Source organism: Micropterus dolomieu, linkage group LG21 (genome assembly GCF_021292245.1).
Source record: "Micropterus dolomieu isolate WLL.071019.BEF.003 ecotype Adirondacks linkage group LG21, ASM2129224v1, whole genome shotgun sequence".
Classification (NCBI taxonomy): domain Eukaryota; kingdom Metazoa; phylum Chordata; class Actinopteri; order Centrarchiformes; family Centrarchidae; genus Micropterus; species Micropterus dolomieu.
The window spans coordinates 21,389,956-21,410,766 of record NC_060170.1 but is presented as its reverse complement, the minus strand read 5'-3'; the positions used below and the strand labels follow the sequence as shown (position 1 = coordinate 21,410,766).

General features: G+C 40.1%; 1 protein-coding gene across 1 annotated transcript in view; it reads right to left on the bottom strand.

Annotated features, from left to right (window-relative positions):
• Positions 1-1,872: 1,872 nt before the first annotated feature.
• The window catches only part of bmpr1ba (bone morphogenetic protein receptor, type IBa), an 83,502-nt gene continuing 64,563 nt past the window's right edge, over positions 1,873-20,811 (bottom strand). The window contains exons 4-13 of the mRNA XM_046033837.1: positions 8,887-9,049; positions 8,503-8,602; positions 7,887-7,989; positions 6,929-7,025; positions 6,632-6,770; positions 6,113-6,305; positions 4,664-4,961; positions 4,304-4,479; positions 4,001-4,131; positions 1,873-3,912 (exon numbers count right to left, since the gene is read on the bottom strand). Of these exons, the coding sequence (XP_045889793.1) occupies positions 3,787-3,912; positions 4,001-4,131; positions 4,304-4,479; positions 4,664-4,961; positions 6,113-6,305; positions 6,632-6,770; positions 6,929-7,025; positions 7,887-7,989; positions 8,503-8,602; positions 8,887-9,049 (1,526 nt within the window). The 3' untranslated portion in view covers positions 1,873-3,786. The remainder of the gene's footprint in view (positions 3,913-4,000; positions 4,132-4,303; positions 4,480-4,663; positions 4,962-6,112; positions 6,306-6,631; positions 6,771-6,928; positions 7,026-7,886; positions 7,990-8,502; positions 8,603-8,886; positions 9,050-20,811) is intronic.

Sequence of the window (20,811 nt, the reverse complement as noted above, 5' to 3'; positions counted from 1 at the left end):
TTTGCAGAACAACATTGAGAACCAAGGACGGCTTTCAAATGTATGCATTGACTCAGGTCAACAGTGTTTGATGAAAAAAGGGGTGACTCCAATGAGTCTGCTTTGAGGAAAGACAAGCAGCCTTATTTGTAGTGGCTTTAGTGACAGTGTGAACATTTAGTTAAAAGAAAACGTACATGTAAAATATTCAAATTCTGATATTTCGTCTCTGAACCCTGGAGAGACACCATATGAAACTGACCATCCTCTATGGAGAGGAGATATTGAAGAAGATAGTGTAAAGAAATCCAAGTGGGCTGACAAACAAAGGCTGAGTTAACACCTCTACTAAAGGTCAGATTCTTACCTCTTCATGACAGATTTCATCTTGTTGTTGTCCACACTGGAGGAAACCCTGAGACATTGATTTTTCACATAGATTTGTGTAGATGGTCAGAAATATGAGTTGAAAATCTGACCTCTTATATCGATGTAAAACCAGAGGTAGTGGACATAGGGGCCGCAAAATTAAATATGTTTTCATTTTGGATGGCCTTATTAAACAGATTAGAAAAGGTGTGTGGTTAAATGACAGAGCAGATGTTTTGTATACTTTTTAAAAAAAATGTAACTGCTGTTGTCAGATGTGAGGAAATCAAAAGGGAAGAGTTGTGTGAATTTTGAGGATAAAAGCCTAAATCATCAAGTCATCCATTCAGTTTGTTTCAGAACAAAATATGAACCCAAAGGTCATGACAGTGTCTCTTTCAATGTAATCACCAACATCCCTCATGAACTCAAAATGCAGAATACAATATTGAGAAGAAATTAAAGTTATCAGTTACTGTGTTCTGTGTACTGCGTTCACCCAAAATCGGATCCTAGCCATGTTCCAAGTCTACAGTTGTCCCAGCAGAGTAGACTGTTTGTTAGACTGAAAAAGGGGAGTTTTCATGAGGAGAGCAAATGTAGGCCTCCAGAAGGTGAACCTTCATGATGTGAAAATGAAGGCAGTAGTGTTAAGATATCAAAGTATGTAAAAATATTTTCTATCCACGGTATGTACAGTTGTGTACTGTCAGCTATATTTGGCAAATTTGAGAATATAAAAAAGAGCAGTACAGTTAGATACTAGTTTGTATGTTTCAAGTTTTTATTTAAGTTCCTTTCCTTTTTTGTAAAAGCAGTGTCTACTATGCAAATTTGGCATTGGTTATCATGATAGAAGTCTATAACTAGAGCTGTGCTTGTAAGTGCATTTTTATTTTACTATCAGGGGTGATTTGATTTGATTAGTGCGGGTTAGTGTTGGTCCATTTTAGCTAATTCTGGCACGCTTCATGAATCTTGCTCAATCTTGCTGAATGCTTGCCTCTCTATCTCTAATTGTTTTCTGTACAAAGTGTAAGAAAGAATTTTTAAGACAATTAATAAATTATATTTATAAGCAACGCTGAAAGTGTGTAGTGCATATGGTGTTTTTTTTCTGCAGAACTACATTTCTCACATGTACTATTACTTGAGCTTGTACTGTCAGGGGTCAACGGTCACAAATGCAACTTGTAGACCATGAATGTGTACTGTACTTTTGCCTTGCACTTCTTTAATTTTATACCGTTTATTCTGTGAAATTCGTATTTACAGGTTCTAGACTCAATAGGTAGTTGGATAAAGTACCCTGAAGGGGAGGAAATTGAAACAGAAAATCCTTGTGGTGTCACTGTTTAACATGCTGTGTGCTCAGCAGCACTGGTGGGTTGTAATGAGGCATGCCGGGGGTTTTTTTTAAACAAAGAAAATATGGAGAGCAGGCCTTAACATTAAGAGGTGCTGCCAAGTGACTTATTAGTATGCACCTCATTCAGTCGCCACAAATTGTGCATTAGCCATGTGGATGAGTGAAACACTTTATTGGGGGAATGTTCAACCTTTTTACTGAATAAAAACACCACTTTCTCTCACAGACAACTACAGTAGGTACAGATTAAATAAGGCACAACACCCAAGAGGAAAGAAAGGGCATTTAAAACACAACAAATCTGCTGCAGTGACAGAGCATCCCATTATTTTCGTTGGCAGAGACCCAAATAAACTGAACTGGAGGAAAGTTTATCAAGGATTTTACTAATGGACTAAAAAAAAAGCTATAAATTAAATGATTTGTGCCATTTGAGGGGAATTTCAACTGCAGCTGCTGTGACGGCAGACTGCCGTGGAAGACCGTACAGTCTGCTTACTGTGATGATGAAAGGTGTCCAGATTTACCTTGAGAACCATTTCATACTGAGGCAGTAAGGCTGTTTAAGCTTCCTAGTACTTGGCTGCTACTATGTGAGAATTAGAATTAGTGGAGAAGCTCGCCTGATAGAAGCCAGGTGAGGTTTTTTTTGCCATTTGATTTCAGTGTGAAAGCTGCAAATGGTTTGTTATGGTGAGGCGGTTCAACATGTACTTTTCATTCACATGTATGAGGCAGCCTGGTGGTCAGGATAGGTGGCCATGTGATGTCCACATAGTAATTCTGGTGGTGCAATAGTTTGGGAATAACTCGGGTGCTTTCTAGGACCAGCTGATTTTTCAACAATACTGTGTGTTTGACTGTTATATCTCCAGTGAAGGCTTCTGGTCCAGCTGCCTGAAACACACATTCATCATCAGCCTAGTTATGGGAGGCACTCTGTATTACTGGGAGTTAGTGAATGATAGCAGTCTCCCATGACAAACAACTTGTGGTACCCCTAAACTAACACAGGCACAATTCCACACAATTATAACAGATCACTACATCATCAAGCAAGAAGTCACCACTACAGTTAGTATACAAGAGTGTCTGATTGCCTTGGCAGACTTCCCTTCCTGTAATTGCTGTGGAGCGCCTACGGATGGCACCGTTCTGCTTCAGTCGCTCCATTACTGTAATGCCCCCTCTTTATTTACTGGAGGGCAAGGAAACACGGAGGCATGTACAGCCTCAATCCAGAATTTATTTGGACATATAAACTTTATTTTTCACATAGAGCCTTAAAGAGTTTGAGTCTTACATGCAAAATGCACGTTTGCAACTTTCATATCCCATCCAAACTCAAAAGTACAGGCGTACCTTTTCTTCAGTGTCTACAAATGTTACCAGCGTAAACATTTTTTTACTTTCTTTCCCTGCCACATAGTGTCAGTCATTGTAACCAAAAGCAGTCAATTTAACAGTCACTATTAAGTTCAATTCAATTACAACATAAAGGCAGTAGTGGGGTGACAGTGTTTTTGAAAGATATCATGCTGCAATAACAGATTGCGTTAAAGCACATCCTTTCCGTTCTATCAATCGGACCTTTACCTGCAGGTAGGGTAGCTTTCACAGAAAGCATTGATGTGGTATTCCACTGACTGGTCAGTAGCTTGTTTGCGTATCTCTGCAGCTACAGTGCTAAGTCAAACTCAATCTCTTTCTCCAAGGCCTCTGGAGTATATGAACAGGAACAGGAACCTGGAGTCCTCACACTAGTCTGAAATTAAATTGTCTCATATTCTCTGATGGACGGAACAGGGGCCACACAGGGCCTGGCTGTGTTTAATTAAGCTTTAGTTAACCACCGTAGTCCTGTAATACATTTTTCGAGGGGAACTTGGTAGGCAGAGTTCTGGGCATCTGGACTCAAAAGTCTGTGATCCTTCGATCTCCATGTGATGATCTTGCTTCCTGTCCTGCCTTCCTCTTCCAAGGACAAAGGATTGTGCGGCCTGTACCAGAGCCAGTGTGACTGTTAATGCCCTTTCTATGTGTGGAAACACACACCTGGCAGTGCCCGCTCACAGCTTGATGTCCTGTGATTCTGACATCTTGGCAAGTGTCTTTTTGACCCGTAGGGCTGTGAGGCGGGAGGCTGGGTTGTGGGCCCAGCATTCTGTCATCAGTTTCCCCATCTGTCTCAAACACTGAAGAAATACAGCTTTATGTTAGGAAGGTCATTCATTAGTGTGTGTGGTTTTGTGGATGTGTACGTGTAATATGTAAATATTTTACCTCGTCACTGGTCCATCGGTTAGGAAAGGATGGTCGCAGTCTCTTGATGCAGACCACCTCTCTCATGTCTTCATATGAAGGGTCTGTCGGAACTAGCTCATGGTATGGCAACTGGTACTCTTCAAGGATTCCTACAACAAATAAGTTACGGAAGAAACACACTTTGTTCATGTGTTGTTTTCAAAATTCATACTGCATAGCCATCAAACAAGCACATGTTTAGGTTTTTGTGGGTGTCTGGCTTTTAGAAGGTGTTTAAAGAGTCAAAAATAAATACATGAGAAGTATATTTACTGTATTTACCTCCGGAGACGCAACGGCGAGCGATCTCCCAGAGGATGAGCCCAAAGCTGTACATGTCGGCCATGATGTATGACTGAAAATGGCTTCTGTTCAGAGTCTCGTCCAGAACCTCTGGAGGCATGTAGCGCTTTGTACCAACTCTAGTGTTGGGAGGGATGTCTACCTCATTGGTGTCACTGCAGAATCAGACATCATCAAGTAACAATTTTAAATGAAAGATGTATTAACTGAGCACATTGCCAAATATAAATTCAAAATACATTTCCAACCCTCTACCAGGGCTTATATTGAGCAAAACATGGATTCAAATCAAGAATTAAGGAGGAATATTTCATTAACACATGTCCCTGACACACTCACCTGATAAACTTGACTGCCAGTCCTAAGTCAGCTATACAGCAGGTTCCGTTTCTTTTCACCAGTATGTTCTTGCTTTTCAGATCCCTGTGGGCAATGGCAGGTTTGCCCTGGGTGCCAAAGATCTCAGTGTGGAGGTGACAAAGGCCCGACACAGAGGAGTAAGCCAGTCGCAGCATGGCTTTATTGTCTAGAGTGGTTGATTTGAGGTAGTCATACAAAGAGCCATTTTCGTGGTAGTCGGTGATCAGGTAGAGTTGGGTCCAGGAGCCAGTTCCTTTGATATCAGCAGCTATAAAACCTGTGAATAGAGTGGGCAGGGAATGGAGGCAAGAGAGAAGGAGTTTAACAGGCAGGGAATTACAGTGAAGTCAGGGAACGGGTTTTCCCCGTTCCATAACACTGGCTGAATTTGAGCAAAATATTGTGGCTTTAGCGCTTATAATTAAGGCAGGCATTATATACTGTTAATTATGTCGGTAATTGTGTGCTTTTAAACTTAAGTGTGAAGATGAATCAATCTGGCTCAATCATAGAAGTAGAGCAGAACAGATCGGTTTCATTGTCTTATCTTTTTTTTAAGCTTGCATGCTGTGCAGGAAGGTAATTCACTATACAAGAGGGAAATTACTTTTTAAACTAACTTGTTAAAATCATCAGTATAAGTATAGGTCATTTTAAGGTTTATCATTTAACTTTGTTTTTAGGAAACTGTACTGTAGAATTGATTCATCTCGGCAGTTGCCTGTTTTGGTGGATTTGACGACGCGAAGATTACAGGTCCTAATGCTCAATTTAAAACCAAACATAGGCTGTGGAAAGCAACATTATGCATTGCAGCAAATAGTCTGTCTTCTAGTTTACTGGCAAGTGATCTTTTGCCCCACCACTTAATTACTATGCATCTTGTGGTGTTTAATTATGCAAGCTTTGGTTTGCAGTCTGTTGTTGTCTACTTTATAATTTGTTGTGGTGTGTGGCCTCTTGGCTATAATTGATCTGTTTTGGCACTCAGACAAGTGTGGTGCAGAATAGTTAAGAATGAACACAGTCCAACTCCAACTATGGCGTGTTTTTATTGTCTTACTTGTGCTACAAAACTCGGACATGACATTCATACCATATATCCATTCGAAACCAATGCATCCATCTGTTGGTCGATAATTTAAGATTGTTAAGGATTACTGCTGCTATAATAGACAGACTAATTTATCATCTGTCAAATCCCTGTTGAGCACTTTGTTAGTTGCAATGGGAACCAAGAGTATACTTGGATAATTTTAAACACGAGAGGAAATTTAAGAGACAGACAACAACAGGCTTGACAGAGAGGTGCAGACAAAACATTAGAAAGAGAGACAAGAAATCAGGAAGAACAGGCGGGCCGGGCTGAAAGAAGTAACACATGAGAGACAAGCGGATACACTGACCAAAGACAGAAACCATACTTACCCAGTATGTTCTCATGTCTCATTAGGACGGTCTGGTAAATCTCAGTCTCTCTGAACCAACTGGCCTCCTCAGTGGTGAAGAAGACTTTAACGGCCACTTTTTCTCCCCTCCACCTGCCCATCCACACCTCTCCATACCTCCCCTTGCCTATTTGCTTCACCATCTGGATCTGCTTGGCTATCGTTCTCTGCACCTAAGGAGGAGCAAAAGATGGAAAAAGGTTTGGGTTAGGGTTAGGGGGTTGATGTGTTTTGCATTGTGTTTCAGCAGATTTGGCTCCTTATATCTTAGAATGGAAACCTCCAAACTAAGGTTTAGTGACCCTTAAAAAGGACAATGGAGCTCATGTAGAAGATGCATAAAATCTTATAGTATAACCTCCCAATAAACTTCCTATATGGAAATACATGAGACAAAATATGATCAAGTAGGAAACCATGGGGTATGATGTGTATTTAAGGCATCCTTGGAGCATCTTTTTTATCTGACAGGTATTTAGCTGCAATATTAGTGTCTCACCAATAGAGGGAGCCCTGAGCCTGAGCCTGAGCTTTGTGACTGCTCAATCAGATCCTTCAGCGATTCTCCCGGGGGAATGTAAGTCTCATCTTGCTCCAGACCAATACTGTACCGAGGACGAGACTCCTGACGCTTATACCTGTAAAAACACCAGACGGAATACAAACATGCACTGAATGTGTGTTACAATGTTAGGATCTTTATAGGGTGTAAACTGTACGTATGAATGAATCTGGATTTGTGTGTGTGTGTGTGTGTGTGTGTGTGTGTGGGTGGGGGGGTTCACATGTAATTTACCTGAAGTAGCAGAAGACAATAATGGCAGCCAGTATAATGCTGCACACAGTGACTGAGATCAACAAGGCCATGTGGTGGATCTTTCCATCTACGTAGACTAGAGAGGGGAGGACGAAGAGGTGAGAGAACAAAAGTAAGTTAAAGGTACAAAGGGACACAAAAAATTTCAGAAAATAATTGCATCCATTCTTTTTGTCAGTGATCCACAATAATATGATGAATGTCCAACAACTCAACATTCTTAAGAAAAGTGCTTGGAACCATTTTCTGCTCAAAAAACTTAAGCTGTAACCACAAAACAAAAAAAAAACACCAAAACAAATCAAAACCTCCGATATCCCTAAACCATGGGGAGGAAACAGAAAAAAACTATACCAAGAAATCAGTCATCCTTGAAAGAACGTGTGTACAGTAAATCAAGTACAAATCATATTTCACTCATCAATTTTTCATTTACTTCTGGCACACACCCTTTTCCCCCAAGGCCCCACTCTACAGCGAGAGGAAGCCCTCAGCCTAGTCAATGAATTCTCTTCCTGCTCCTCTATGATAGGGTTTCCGATTGATGACTCTGCCCTCAGAGTCTGCTGTGGCATGTGATTTCCCTGGGAATCTAGGCTTACTATCTCTCAAATACACAAAAAGACTCTCACACTCACACATGAGTATAGTGTTGTACACAGTAGACCTCAGTATTCTCTCGACACCCAGCAGCTTTGGCGAGCTGCAGGACAGTTTGACAGTACCTTCCACTGTCTCCCCGACTTTGGCCGTTTTTGACTCCCTGACAATGTCAGGATATCGCTATCTCCGAATCCCGTGTGCTCTTACACCATCAGTCTCAGTTCTTGGCCCTGTCCATCACCTATCACTATCACAAGTGGCCCTAAAAAATCTTTCTTGTGTTTCATGGGCAAGAAAGACTTGTGGAGTGATGCGAGTAGATGGAAAGACTTACGAGGTGGTTTGAGCGGTGGCAGTGTAGGATGCAGGTTTTTGTTACAGTAATCCTGGTCTGTACAGCATTCTAGGGATCTCCTTTGACGCGAGTTCCCTGTGTCCTGCAAGACAGAAAAGGGATTTTTTTTTTTTTACTTTCTGCGTTCAGTTGCTGATTAAGTTAGTCAATCAACCGGGATATTCAACAATTTGACAACAGATTAATCATGTTTTTTCTCTGTTTAGTGTCATAGTATATTGAATATCCTTGGGTTTGAGATGATTGGTGGTTGATCAGACAAAACAGGAATTTGAAGATGTTACCTTGGTCTCTGGGAAATTGTAAAAATCAAAAAATAATCAAGAGGTTATTCAGCAATGAAAATAATCATTAGCTAGAGCTCTAAATTTTATTGTGTTACAAATAAGTCATAAAAAGGGAAATAGTGTATACAGTACTGAGTCAGGTTCAGAATTTATTTAAATTTTTTATTCACTCCCCTCGTGTAATTATTTCCATATGGATTATGTCTTTAAAAATGTAAACCTTTTAAAGATCTGAGATAGAAGAAGCAAAGGAAGTGGTTGCAACAGGGAGAGTCATGTGGATTGTAATGTTACGGTCATGTACTCACCCTACACTGAAATTCTGACCCGACCAGCCCCAGGCAACCTGCAGTCTGAACAGGTACCCCTCCCTCCTCCTCCACCATGGTAAAACAGTAGCCATCCGTCCTGCAAAATAAGGGTTAAATACAATAAGTAAAGCAGCTAATGTTATGAAAAACGTATCATCATCAACACTGTGTGTGAATGCAAGATCACAGGTGTATGTACTTCCTGTGTTCAAATGCCTGCCAAACCTTTATAGCCGTTATTATTTCAGACTCCAGTTGAGATAAATGGCAGCAATGTAATATTATATGTGTGAATGTCTGTGTTTGTATGTGTGCAAGTGAATTTTTTAATTTGTGTGTTACATTTGTTGTTGTTTTTTTGTTTCTCCACCCCTACAGTACCTGCATGTATTATTGGTTGAATCTTCGGGGCAGTGGTGATAACAGTGACACCACAGTAATCTTTGGGAGGATGAAGAAGGAGCTGTGCTCCCACTAGTCTCCTTCCCATTCTCCACTGCCTCCTTACTGGATGCTCTTAGCAGCATACTGTCCAATATATTGCCTATGAAACAGGCAAAATGAGAAAATAAGAGAAAGTTTAGTTGGGAGAGAGAGACAGGAAAAACACGTTGAAATCACAGTCATGAATCATCAATAATACATTTTTGCAGAGGAAAGAGCACTAACAAGAGTCTGGGATTGCGTTATAAATATGTATGAACTGCTGCTAGAGGGTGTTAAGAATAAAGAATAGCTGCTAAAAAAGAAGCAAGTATTTGGAGTAACACAGGTTTCATTATCTGTTATGTTATAATAAGATTAAGAAATAAATGTTCTGTCAAATGTCAGAAAGAGCAATGAGGTGTATCATGTTTAAATATACTCAAAAAAGAAAAGTGCGCTAGTTCAGGCAGACTTTTCAAAGTGGGCTGCTTTAATATACTGGGCTAGATACCCATACATCTAACACAACCTTTGCAATAAGGTGACGTTAGTCTCACTTTGTTCTGATGCTCTGCTTATTTGCAAACACTGCTGTAACATTGCAAATGCCTGCTTCTTCTGCTGTTCACGTAGCATTTCACGAGCGAGCTTGTACTACTTTCCATGTTTACTGTAAGCCAGTGTTTTGGCTTTGTTCTGACTGGCTCTGATTGGGGTCTTTGGCAAACGCATTATGACGGTTTAATGCTGTGGTTTGTGTGTAATTTTACTACTGTGATTTTGCCGCTGTTTCTGCATCTACATCAGCATCCACCTGTAGGTTCAGATGTTCTGATGGGGGAGAGGTTTAATATCATCACTCTGTACTCTCTGCTGTGCTGGTGTATGCTGGCAGGGTCAGCCATTATCAACTCTGTACATACTCTGTATATTCATGATAAATCCATTCCACATGAGCTGGCTGAGCTAAAACTTAATATAACTTACTATAGTAACACAGAAATTGAATCCACAAAGAAATATGAATACATTTGAGAAACAAAAACACGCAACATATAGAAAACAAAAACAAATTTTGAACACCTGACACTGAAACGTGTTCACTCACAGCAAATGTTTTTGTACTCTTACAACTGATACAGCTCCTAAGAACTAGAACGAAGTGGATGTATTCCCTACTTATCCTATTTCAAAGGGGCACCTGTTTGTCACTTGAGGGGGAAAAAGGGATCACGGAAGTGTCTTTCCTTCATGGCTTTTAAGATTTTCATTCATTCCAGCATGATCATTGAGACCAGATGCTTAACAGCTGCAAGCAGAGATAGTCCTTCCTCTCTGAAATAAACTACTAGCAGATAAAGAATCTGCTCTCCCACTCTTTTTTTTTTTTCATTTCACGAATGGGAATAAACAAACACACAGACAGTACGTGTAAAAGGGCAAACTCATAATGTATGAACCAATTACTTTTTACAGTACTTTAATTTCTCTCTGCAGATGTTAACTGTGCTCATGCTGAAAGTGACTAAAGCAGAAGTTTTTTTAGTATCTTTAAACCCTTAATCTCTCGCTCTTGCAGAAATAGATGTGTGATGCATGGTCAAAATTAAAGCTGACATTAACAGCGCACTGGGAAACTCCAACTACTGGCCACTTCTCGTGGATTTTTTTTTTTCTTGTTGAAATGGTGACTGATGTCATAACTGTGGGTCCTGTTTCTCTACATTAAAAGGGCTTTTAGACACGCGGTAGGCTAGCCATAGCTAAATCTTTATAGCTAATGCGACACAGTACTAGTGTGGCAGCATGGCCACTTTCACATAATCTAAAACTATTCTCCGGTGTTCTTACTTGTCTGCCTTTTCACCCTCTATTCTTATGTGGTCAATCACAGCAACAACTTTTGGCGCGGCAGCTTTAATGTCTGCTGGATAGTTGTATTATGAAACAAAGCTCAGCTTTAATGTCATCTTTGAGCTTTTTGAGTTAGTGTTAATCATAAACAAGTTATCCTGGAAGTATAAGAACCGAAGTACAATTACTTCAAGATCTAGATCAAGTTTTTAAAAATATATATTCTAATGATGGGGTGGTGCCCTAAGAAATAAAGGAAAGGTCATTTGCTGGTCTGACTTTTAAAATATAATAATAATCAAAAAAAAAATGCTGCATATGCATGTATTGCGTACATATGTGCTTCACTTCTTTCTCTCTTGGTTTCTTTTGTATTTATTTCACTGTCACTTTTATTTTGTGTGCTTTGTTATCAATGTGCTGCACTATTGTTTGATGTTCATGATCATCATCTGTATTCACAAAAGGTAACTTCAAGTGACCTCAATTTCCGTGACTAAGCCTCAAAAAAAGAAAAATTGCTAAGGCTATTTGAAAAATGAAATACTGTAGCTTGTCAATTATGTTGTAATGCTTTGATTTTTTGCCTTTGTGTTACAATCAAGGAGCAAATGGTGTTCAGTGGATGAGGTGGTTGCGCTCATTGATGTTGGTTATGAAGTATGCACCAACAATTTAAGAAGCTCTCTGAGGCGAGTTGGTGGTTTTCTAACCCACAGCTGTCATTGGTAGTACAAAGTGCCATTTTGTTTGCTTTTCTTTCATCAATAAGGAGGTGTGTGCAGTATTAAGAGAATACAGTATGTCTCGTGTAAAGTCCTTACTCATGTTAATAAAAACATTAAAAACAAGAATTCACTCGCGTAGCTTCATAACATGCTGTTTCCGCGGATTTTCATCTGTACAAGTACAAAAAACAACATTGTCAAATTCTTTCAAACAAGCAAAGCCATCTTTCATCAAGCACTTCCCTTTATAAATGTCTCTCTTGTACACACTGATAATGTGTTGACAATGCCGCAAGAGAGGGGCGGTAGGGTTTAAAGGGGTCACATTAACAATTGACCGATTTGAGAGAAAGGGAGCGAGGAAGACTAGGAGGGGGAGAAGAAAGGGGGATTAACAAACAAGAAGTGACAGAGCTACGGGGAACTGGTGGGCAGTTTAGCAGCACACAGAGGGGACAGAGCAGAGGCCACTGGCCTTTTCCACCCTCTCGCTCACTCTGTCCCACTCCCTCCCATCACTTACTCCATCCTGCTCCCTAATGCTCACTTACTTTGTGTCTCACTTGATGCCAATCTCTCTCTCCCCTTTTCTTCTTTGTCCTATCTCTCTTTCTTTGGGCCTGCCTCTTCCTGCCTGTACTCTCTTTTTCTTCTAGTAGTTAAACCTACTCAGGTTATTTTCTCTGAATCTCTCCACTTTCCACTCTCCCTTCTCCCACACAGCCTTCTTCTTATACCCCGCCCATTGTCTCTTCTCATCTTCCACTTTCTTTGCCCTGTCCTCCCTATGTGAGTCCACTGGATAGTCATGTGAGGTGCTGCTGTGCTGTTGACAAAACACAAAGCCTTTCACATCCATCCTGCACCTTGGATCCCTGGCTACGGTTCTGTGTGTGCATGCATGTAAGAAAGACAGTGGGAGAGAGACAAAAAGAAAAGCCACAACCTGAGCAGAATGTTTAATTTATTAATGTTTCCTGACTCTTTGGAAATGTAATTTGTCCTAATCCTAATGATCAAGTTTCATACTACTTCTTCATACGTTTTTGTTATTGATTCTCTTCTGTTTTGTTGTCTTTGCCTTCTACCTCTGACTACTGAATACTTTGCATACAGAGAGTTCTGAATTTTTCATTGGTCCTGAGGTAATGGGCAGTTTTTCAACAAGCCTGGCCCATCTGTCTGTGGGAGGGAGAGTGACCAAGGTCAAATACTACTGTTTTAGAAAGCAAGAAGGCTATGACCCTGCATGTTCCTCAAATCCTATCCTCAAGATAAAAACATTGCCTCCCTGGAGATGAAAATGTTTTTCTTCTTAGAGGTGTAAAATCGCACATACACCAATTCTGGCCGGGGTGAAAAGTGTCTGAAACTGCTTCATAGAGAAATGAGACATCTTTTAATAATATAATGTATAACTGGATGTTTGTGGGGGCATTGGAAATACAGGTGAATGAATATGAAAGTATACATAAAATATACAATATAAAATATACAGAAAATCTCTTGGGGTCTGTTCCTAGCTGAAAATCTACACTGACCAATGGGGCTCCATTCCAAACCTTACTAAGTACAACTAATGTCAAAACATGCTTCAAGTCAAATGATTTGTGCTCTGAACCAGGCAGAATTTCCAGGCACTTCACTGACACTATAATTGTTTCAAGCTCTCACTAAAATGGCCTTTCGGACACCAGTATGAGCTTTCAGGTCTCCCCTATAGGCCTTTTTCAGGCTTGATGGCAGGATATAGGGGCCACTGTAAACACACAATTAACAAACGTGGCCCCACAAACCCCCAAAAGCTTAAAGGCCTCTTTTCAACAGATGCCGCTTTGTCCAAACTGAAAGAAAGAAAGAAAGAAAGAAAGAAGTGAGGGATATGGTGCATGAGATAGCAAGATGAAGATAGCAGATATCAAGGAAGATAGACCGATGAACAGAAAGGGGGAAACAGAAAGAAAGAGAACATATTCATTACTTATCCTGGCCATGTCAAACAAGGCCTACCAGAAAAGCCCTTCCACCGAGCCCATGTAAACACTACCTGCCCCCCCCCTTCCACTTAAGACACAGTTATTTGACAACACCGCTCCCCTCCTGGCCCCTTCTTCCCACTAAGTACCAGTTCATCTTGCTGGTGTTTGACAGTGCCGTCGGTACAGCGAAAGAAACATTGAAGGTGAAAGGTTTTTCTCTCTCTCTCTCTCTCATTCTCTTTCGTCTTCCGTGTGTTTTCAGTGTCTGGTCTTATCTCAGTGTTCTTCTTCCTGTCAATATTGAGATGAGCCAAGCCATCCCACATGTACAGGAATGTCTTAATGAACCCCACTTTGCGATCTGGAGGCTGGGAGGTCGTCTCTCTTGCGGTTTTGGCTAAACCTTATTTGAAAGTCAAATATTTTTGCCTTGTCCTGTGACAAAGCTCTCTCTCTCACTCTCTCTCTGTTTTCTAATCTTATTGGCTTATTTAACCAAGTTAACTTCACACCATTTTGAGATGTAGTGGCAATTGAGCAAATCAGTTACCAATTATTTTTTCGTTTTGCAAACTATGGCACAGAAAATTATGAAAACCTATTGATGCTCATGAAAACTACTTTCTACTATTTTATTACTACTCTACTAATATCAGAGGAGGAAGGGATCAGATAGATTCCCTTAAACTTCAAGTCTTATACTGAAGTCGGATTAGGAAGTTTTGCTTACTGAAGACAATGGTATCAAAGCAAGAAAATGGTTCTTTAGCTTTTCAGCCTCAAGCTCATAGGCACACAATCTTGTACTTTATGCTGTATATATTGGTCCCTTGAGGGCCTTAGAAGTTATGCATCATTATCTGTCCACCCCATTTTCCCTTGAACAACTTTCAAAGGAGGCCCACTCTGTTGTTTTCCTCTCCTTACACCATGTTGTGTCTTTCTTCTCCCACATTTTAACACCTCTTTATTCATCCACTCTCCTAAAACTCACAGATAAATTCTGAATAAAGGTCCTACTTCAAGCACAATTAGACTTCTAATGTAGGGAGTAATATGGCAACTACCATTAGAATTTAATTTAATGATTCAATCAAATCCATTCTCATAGTCCTGTCAGAAAAACAAATAGGAGGATTTGTGTTGAAAAAAAGAAAAAAGCAGCAACCAGGATTGAGAGTGACCACCAAGTAGTCAATCACAAAAGATGGAAGTAATGTCATGTGGTTAAGCCAGAAAAACAGATGTTTTGAGGTGTTTTCTTTAGCAAAACTGCACAATAAAGCTACTCAGAGGGAAGATAGAAGAGCTCCAACAGCTTCCCCTGTCTTCCAGCACAACAACATCATCAACAGCTCTTCAAACGTTCCTTCATTATGTCACACTGATGAATGATGCAGTAATGAGCCAGTGCCACTCTCTGGTTATACAGCTGTCATGTGCCAGCTTTATGCTGCGACCAGTGGGGTGTGTGTGTGTGTGTGTGTGTGTGTGTGTGTGTGTGTGTGTGCGTGTGTGTGTGTGTGTTTGTGTGTGCGTGTCCCCTTTCAAGGGGATGAGTGTCAGGTACACAAGGATTCCGGAACTCTGAGTTCATTCCAGAAGGCCCTCAGCATTCCCTTTGGAATACAGGGAAATGATGAAACGGTCCTTTAAGGAGGTGCGAGAGAGCAAAGGAAAGAAAAGAGAGAAAGGATACCAGCTGGTCTCTTCATCAAAAGCTCCTTTGCTCCTTCTCAAGGCCATCTGTGGGCTCCTACTCATAACAAAAATGCTCACATCAATTCACACGCATCCGGCTGGATCAGTGGGCTGTGGCTGGTGTTCAAATCTGGCTGATAAACTTTGTCCTGGTTTCAACACATGCTACCACCTACTGATTTGTCATGAAGGCATAAATGAAAGGCACACACTAGAGTTGGGCAAAGTAATGTACCAATGGAGATTTTGATCTACCACGACCACCGTTGCAGGTAATGCAATGAGCAGGACCACCCGATGGCAACAATGTCTTATAGGATCCAGAAATTTCTATTAGTTTATTTCATTTAAATTATTGAATTCCTTGAATTAATTGGGTGTGAATGGTGCAAGCATTCACATCCTATGTTATTGCTAACCTTTATTATTTTTCTTCCGTCACCTTTATTTGTCCGCTAACTAGTCCAACAGCTTTTGACGTAGAAACTCTGTTCAAACTCCAAGCTGTCCGGCTCAATGAGGAATGGGGTGCTATTACTTTTGTCATTGATATTTTCCTGGAAAACCTTGAATATTTTGAAAAGTATTCAAGGTTTTCCAGGAAAATTCTCCCATTGTAAGTGAATGGAGAGACTGTCGAAATCCTCCTCATACCTACTCCACTTTGAAAGCTCACCAGTTCAGCATACTTTCAGCTACAGACTTGATTTAAACTGTAAATTGGTCACAAGAAGTTAATCTATTAATGATGTATTCAGCTTTTTGATATGTTTTATGGTTTGTTCATGGTCGCTGTCGAAGTTTTATGCTTTTTTGAGCTCTTTTCTGAGTTTATAATGGGTGTTTATTGTGTGAGTTAGAGTGGGTGACATCATCACTGCAGTGTAGCAGTCTCGTAAAAACCTTCTTAGATTTTTCTCTTTAACTCGCTGGCTTGACCACAATTTTAACTCTTCATGCATAATTTTACACCAGAAACGTAGTAAATTTTGTTGTGGTTCCTCACATAGGCTTTTTAAATCCCTCAGAGTTATAGATTTGTCTCTGTGTCCAAGAGTGACAGAAAATCATTGGCTGCCATTGTAAGTTCTCCTCAAATTTTCTTGATCAGAGCAGAATGTACCAGTTTTTCAACTTTCCAAAGTGGTTACTTTTTTCAACTTTATCCAAGCAAAAAATAGATCATATTGTTCTCAAATGCCTTCTGCCGCTCCCGGTCAAGTCATTTTGTCGATACGACCTATAGTTTAGTCTCTAAGGAGGTTTGTTTGAGGAAAAGTCTCAGAGAGAGTTTCCTATCTGTCTATATAGGATAGCTGGTTGCCCAGGTGATGTTAATAAGCATATAAAGATGAAAGGGAGACACACGCACACACATTCAATTCAATTCAATTCAAATTAGCTTTATTGGCATGAATGTGTAACAGCAATATTGCCAAAGCATCATATATACTACATAAGAACAATCAACCCCATACATTTCATTAAACAAGTAATTAAAGCGTAATTACATTCTCTCTCTCTCTCTCTCACACACACACACACATACTTGGTCCTGTGTTCCGACTGGTGGACAGACGTTAAGCTATTTCTTGAATGAAGTTAAGTGTACTGCATCTGCTACTACAACCACTACTACTGCACTAATTACTACTACTTCTACCTGGTACTACAACTAACACACACACACACACACACACACACACACACTGTTCTCTTCATTGGAGTCTCAGTTGGGTCTCTTGTGTCTCACGGTGTCACAGTCTTATAGTCCACCTGTCTCTCTCTCTCACAGTCTGTCTCACTGTCTTATTGTCCACCTGTCTCTATGTCTCACAGTCCGTCTCACAGTCTTATAGTCCACCTCTCTCTCTGTCTCAGTCCGTCTCACAGTCTTACAGTCTTATAGTCCACTTGTGTCTCTGTGTCAGTCAGTCTCACAGTCTTGTAGTCCACCTCTCTCTCTGTCTCACGGTCCGTCTTACAGTCTCACAGTCTTATAGTCCACCTGTGTCTCTGTCTCACAGTCCGTCTCACTGTCTCACAGTCTCACAGTCTTATAGTCCACCTCTCTCTCTGTCTCACGGTCCGTCTCACAGTCCACCTGTGTCTCTGTCTCACAGTCAGTCTCACAGTCTTATTGTCCACCTTTCTCTCTGTCTCACAGTCTCACAGTCTCATTGTCCACCTTTCTCTCTGTCTCACAGTCTCACAGTCTCATTGTCCAACTGTCTCTCTGTCACACAGTACACATGTATGCATAACTGCGTGCACACACACACACACACACACACACACACAGAAACACACACAAAGAAACACACACACACACACACACACACACACACACATTAAAGGAGACTTATTAGGCTTCTTATATTTTCTGTCTTATGTATAATGTTTCAGTGTCAGATGTTAAACATGGCCAAAGCTCTACTCTTGACTCTTGTCATACAGAGCTGGTTTTCCATATATGCTAATTTGCCTGCAGCCTCAATAACAACTGGCAACTCCTATGCTTAGTCTGTCTGTACTGCTGAGCGGCATAATCATCCTGCTTCAGGATCTCTGCCAATCAGAACACAGTGGGCTTTTTTTTTGGGGGGGGGGGGGGGGGGGGGGGGGGGGGGCTTAAAGAGACAGGAGCATCTACTGCTTGTTTAAGAGAGAGGCTGAAATGAGAGCTTGCATGAAATTTAGCAATTCACTTTAGCATTAGACTTCAACAGCAAGCATTCACACTGTCTAGTTAAATATTTACTCTACTGTTTACTCCATCAAACTATCTATAGCTATAGTTTAACATATAAAATTACATATGCTGTGACTGACAGTTTTTGCCATAACCCACCCCTAATCAATTCCCCAAATCAGTACATTTTGTTCAAATATATCCATGAGAATAGCTGGTAGATAAAAAAAAGATAAAATGTTCAACAGCATTGAGGCATTTTATAATGGAACATGTCCTCCAACATCTCTTTTCAAATAATTCCTGTGCAAGAAAAATGTAGCTACATGAAGCATTGAGGATCTCCTACAAATCCCTTAAAGCAGCTGCTCTTTTTCACTATCAGACAGATGTGAATGTCACAAAGGAATGCTTTACCATATGAAACAGCATACAGAGTAAAACACAAAATACTCTATTTATGGCCAAAACACGGCAATACACTTTTACAAAGGAGAAATATAATATATCAAAAATATTTCTGAACATATAAAAATCTAGTAGAAAAGATGAAGAAAAGTATCCATCAAAAACAGGTTGATTTGATAGGGAGCGCTCTTGTTTACGCTGTCAACAAAGCAGATTGCTGTTTTCAAATAAGTCAGTGTTTTACATTCCTTTTCTTCTTTCCTCTGAGTTCACTACATTTGTTCTAGTATGGCAGATAAATAACCAAAACTGGTGTCATGAAGTTCTCCAGTTTCCACATGCAAACACACTCAACATCTGCATAAACTGCAGTTGACTGTGTGCTGATTTTAAATGGACTGTTGGTGGTTTCTTGGAGAGTCATTCTATCACTGGAAGTCTATTTTTTTTATTCTTGTACACACACACACACACACACACACACACACACACTTTTATTCTAACCTCAAATCAGACATTAAACCCACAGCCTTCAACATGTGGTTTCCAATGCAAACTCTATATTCTCCCCAGCACTTAAAAACTGAGTGTGTGTGACACAGATCTGAAATCCAAACAGTTTTGGGTATCTGCTGCTTGCCTGACAAAGATCATCTTTTGTGCCTGCAGTCTGTCAAATCTAGACAGTGATTTTGGTAAAACTTTCTAAAACTGATTTAAAATCCAACCTTAGTTGGCCGACCAAAACGTATTGCCATTGTTAACCCTGCACTCTCATTAGCAGGGTACACACTTACATAGTGTATAATCAAATTCTGGTTTTACGACTGTATACAGCATACTTCCACTCTGAAGCACACCCATCATAGAGTAATAAGAAGCATTTGCTTACAGAACAGACTCTCACCATCTATTCAAACGTGGCTATTTTTACCATATTGGATATGCTATTCCCATGATATCATCATGTGACTCATTGTTCCACCATGGAGGTATGCAAAAATCATGCCTATAAACTGATAAACAATACCCACGCACCCGCCAAGTCGATAGTTGGCCATGGCAAATGTAACAGCCTGAGTTTAAAATTCCACACAGACACCCACAGTGTGTATATAACAGATTAAAAAAAACAAAACAGACACACTCTCACAAGCTAAAGGTGCTTTTGAGAAATGGAGAATGACGGCAGAGTAAAGATACCTTGCATTTTTGGGAGATGCAATCCCTCGCTGCTGGAAACTGGGGGTCTAGTCATATGATGTCACCGTTTTTGTGTGTGCCTTTGTGTATGTGCATGTACATGTGTGTCTATGTGAGACATTAAAAAAGCCAGACAGATCCAAGACAGTGACGAGGGAGAAACTATTGAATACTGAAACTATTTACAGTAAATCACATTACCAGTGTCTCTGGAGTGAGTTTCTAAAAGTTAGAAACAAAAGCCAATCTTTTCAAAATGACTTGACCTCATGGATTCTGACTCGGTGCTGTCTTTTCCTTTTCTTACAAATACACAGAAAAGTACAATCTAAAGAATACGCACACAGTATTGCACAGTTACAAGATAACCATTAGACTGGACTTTAAATTAAGGGCTCTAACTGAATCAAATGTGCTCTCTTTTCTCAAATAAACACTGAAGGTATATGTCTGCTCATCTCATGGTCAACACAATATGAAGGCACAAAAAGGTTTTTTTCATCCTGGCAGGCTGAGAAATTGCCCCACTTCAAAGACACATCAGCTGCATGGTTTCCTTAAAGAAATATCTCATGTGGCAAACTTTAAATACACCGCACAAAACACAGAAACTACTTGAGGACGAGAAAGTGTTCCATCAATAGAGGGAGAGATGTGAAAAAGAGATATTAAGAAAAAGTTACAAAAGTGGCAAATCTCAATGTAGATTAACTCCTCAGGGCAACATTGACTGAAATTAAATGCTAATCTAAAGGTGAAATGTGTGTCTCAATGGGCAAATTGCTGGTTCCAAATATTCAGCGCACAGTTAAACTTCTGCGCTAAATATTTCTGATTAAGATAATAATATAATAATAATAATCCTTATTTGTAGAGCACTTTTCAAAAACAAGTTACAAAGTGCTTTAACAAGTGTAAAGAAAATAATACCCAAGAGACAATAATACAAAAACAATACAAGATAAAAGCATGAAAACATTGAAAAGACTAAAATACACATTTAAGATAAATATAAAATTAGTAAAATAGAATAAAATAAAAGGGATAAAATAAAGTCAAATAAGATCGGGAAAGACTCTCCTATAAAAGTATGTTTTAAGAAGGGACTTAAAAGAGTTCACTGACTCAGCTGACCTGATTTCCTCAGGCAGGCTGTTCCAGAGCCTCGGGGCCCTGACAGCAAACGCTCTGTCCCCTTTAGTTTTCAGTCGAGACTCTGGAACAGACAACAGACCTCTGCCCGAGGATCTCAAGGTACGTGCTGGTGTGTATGGGACTAAAAGTTCAGAAATATAACAAGGCGAGAGGCCATGAA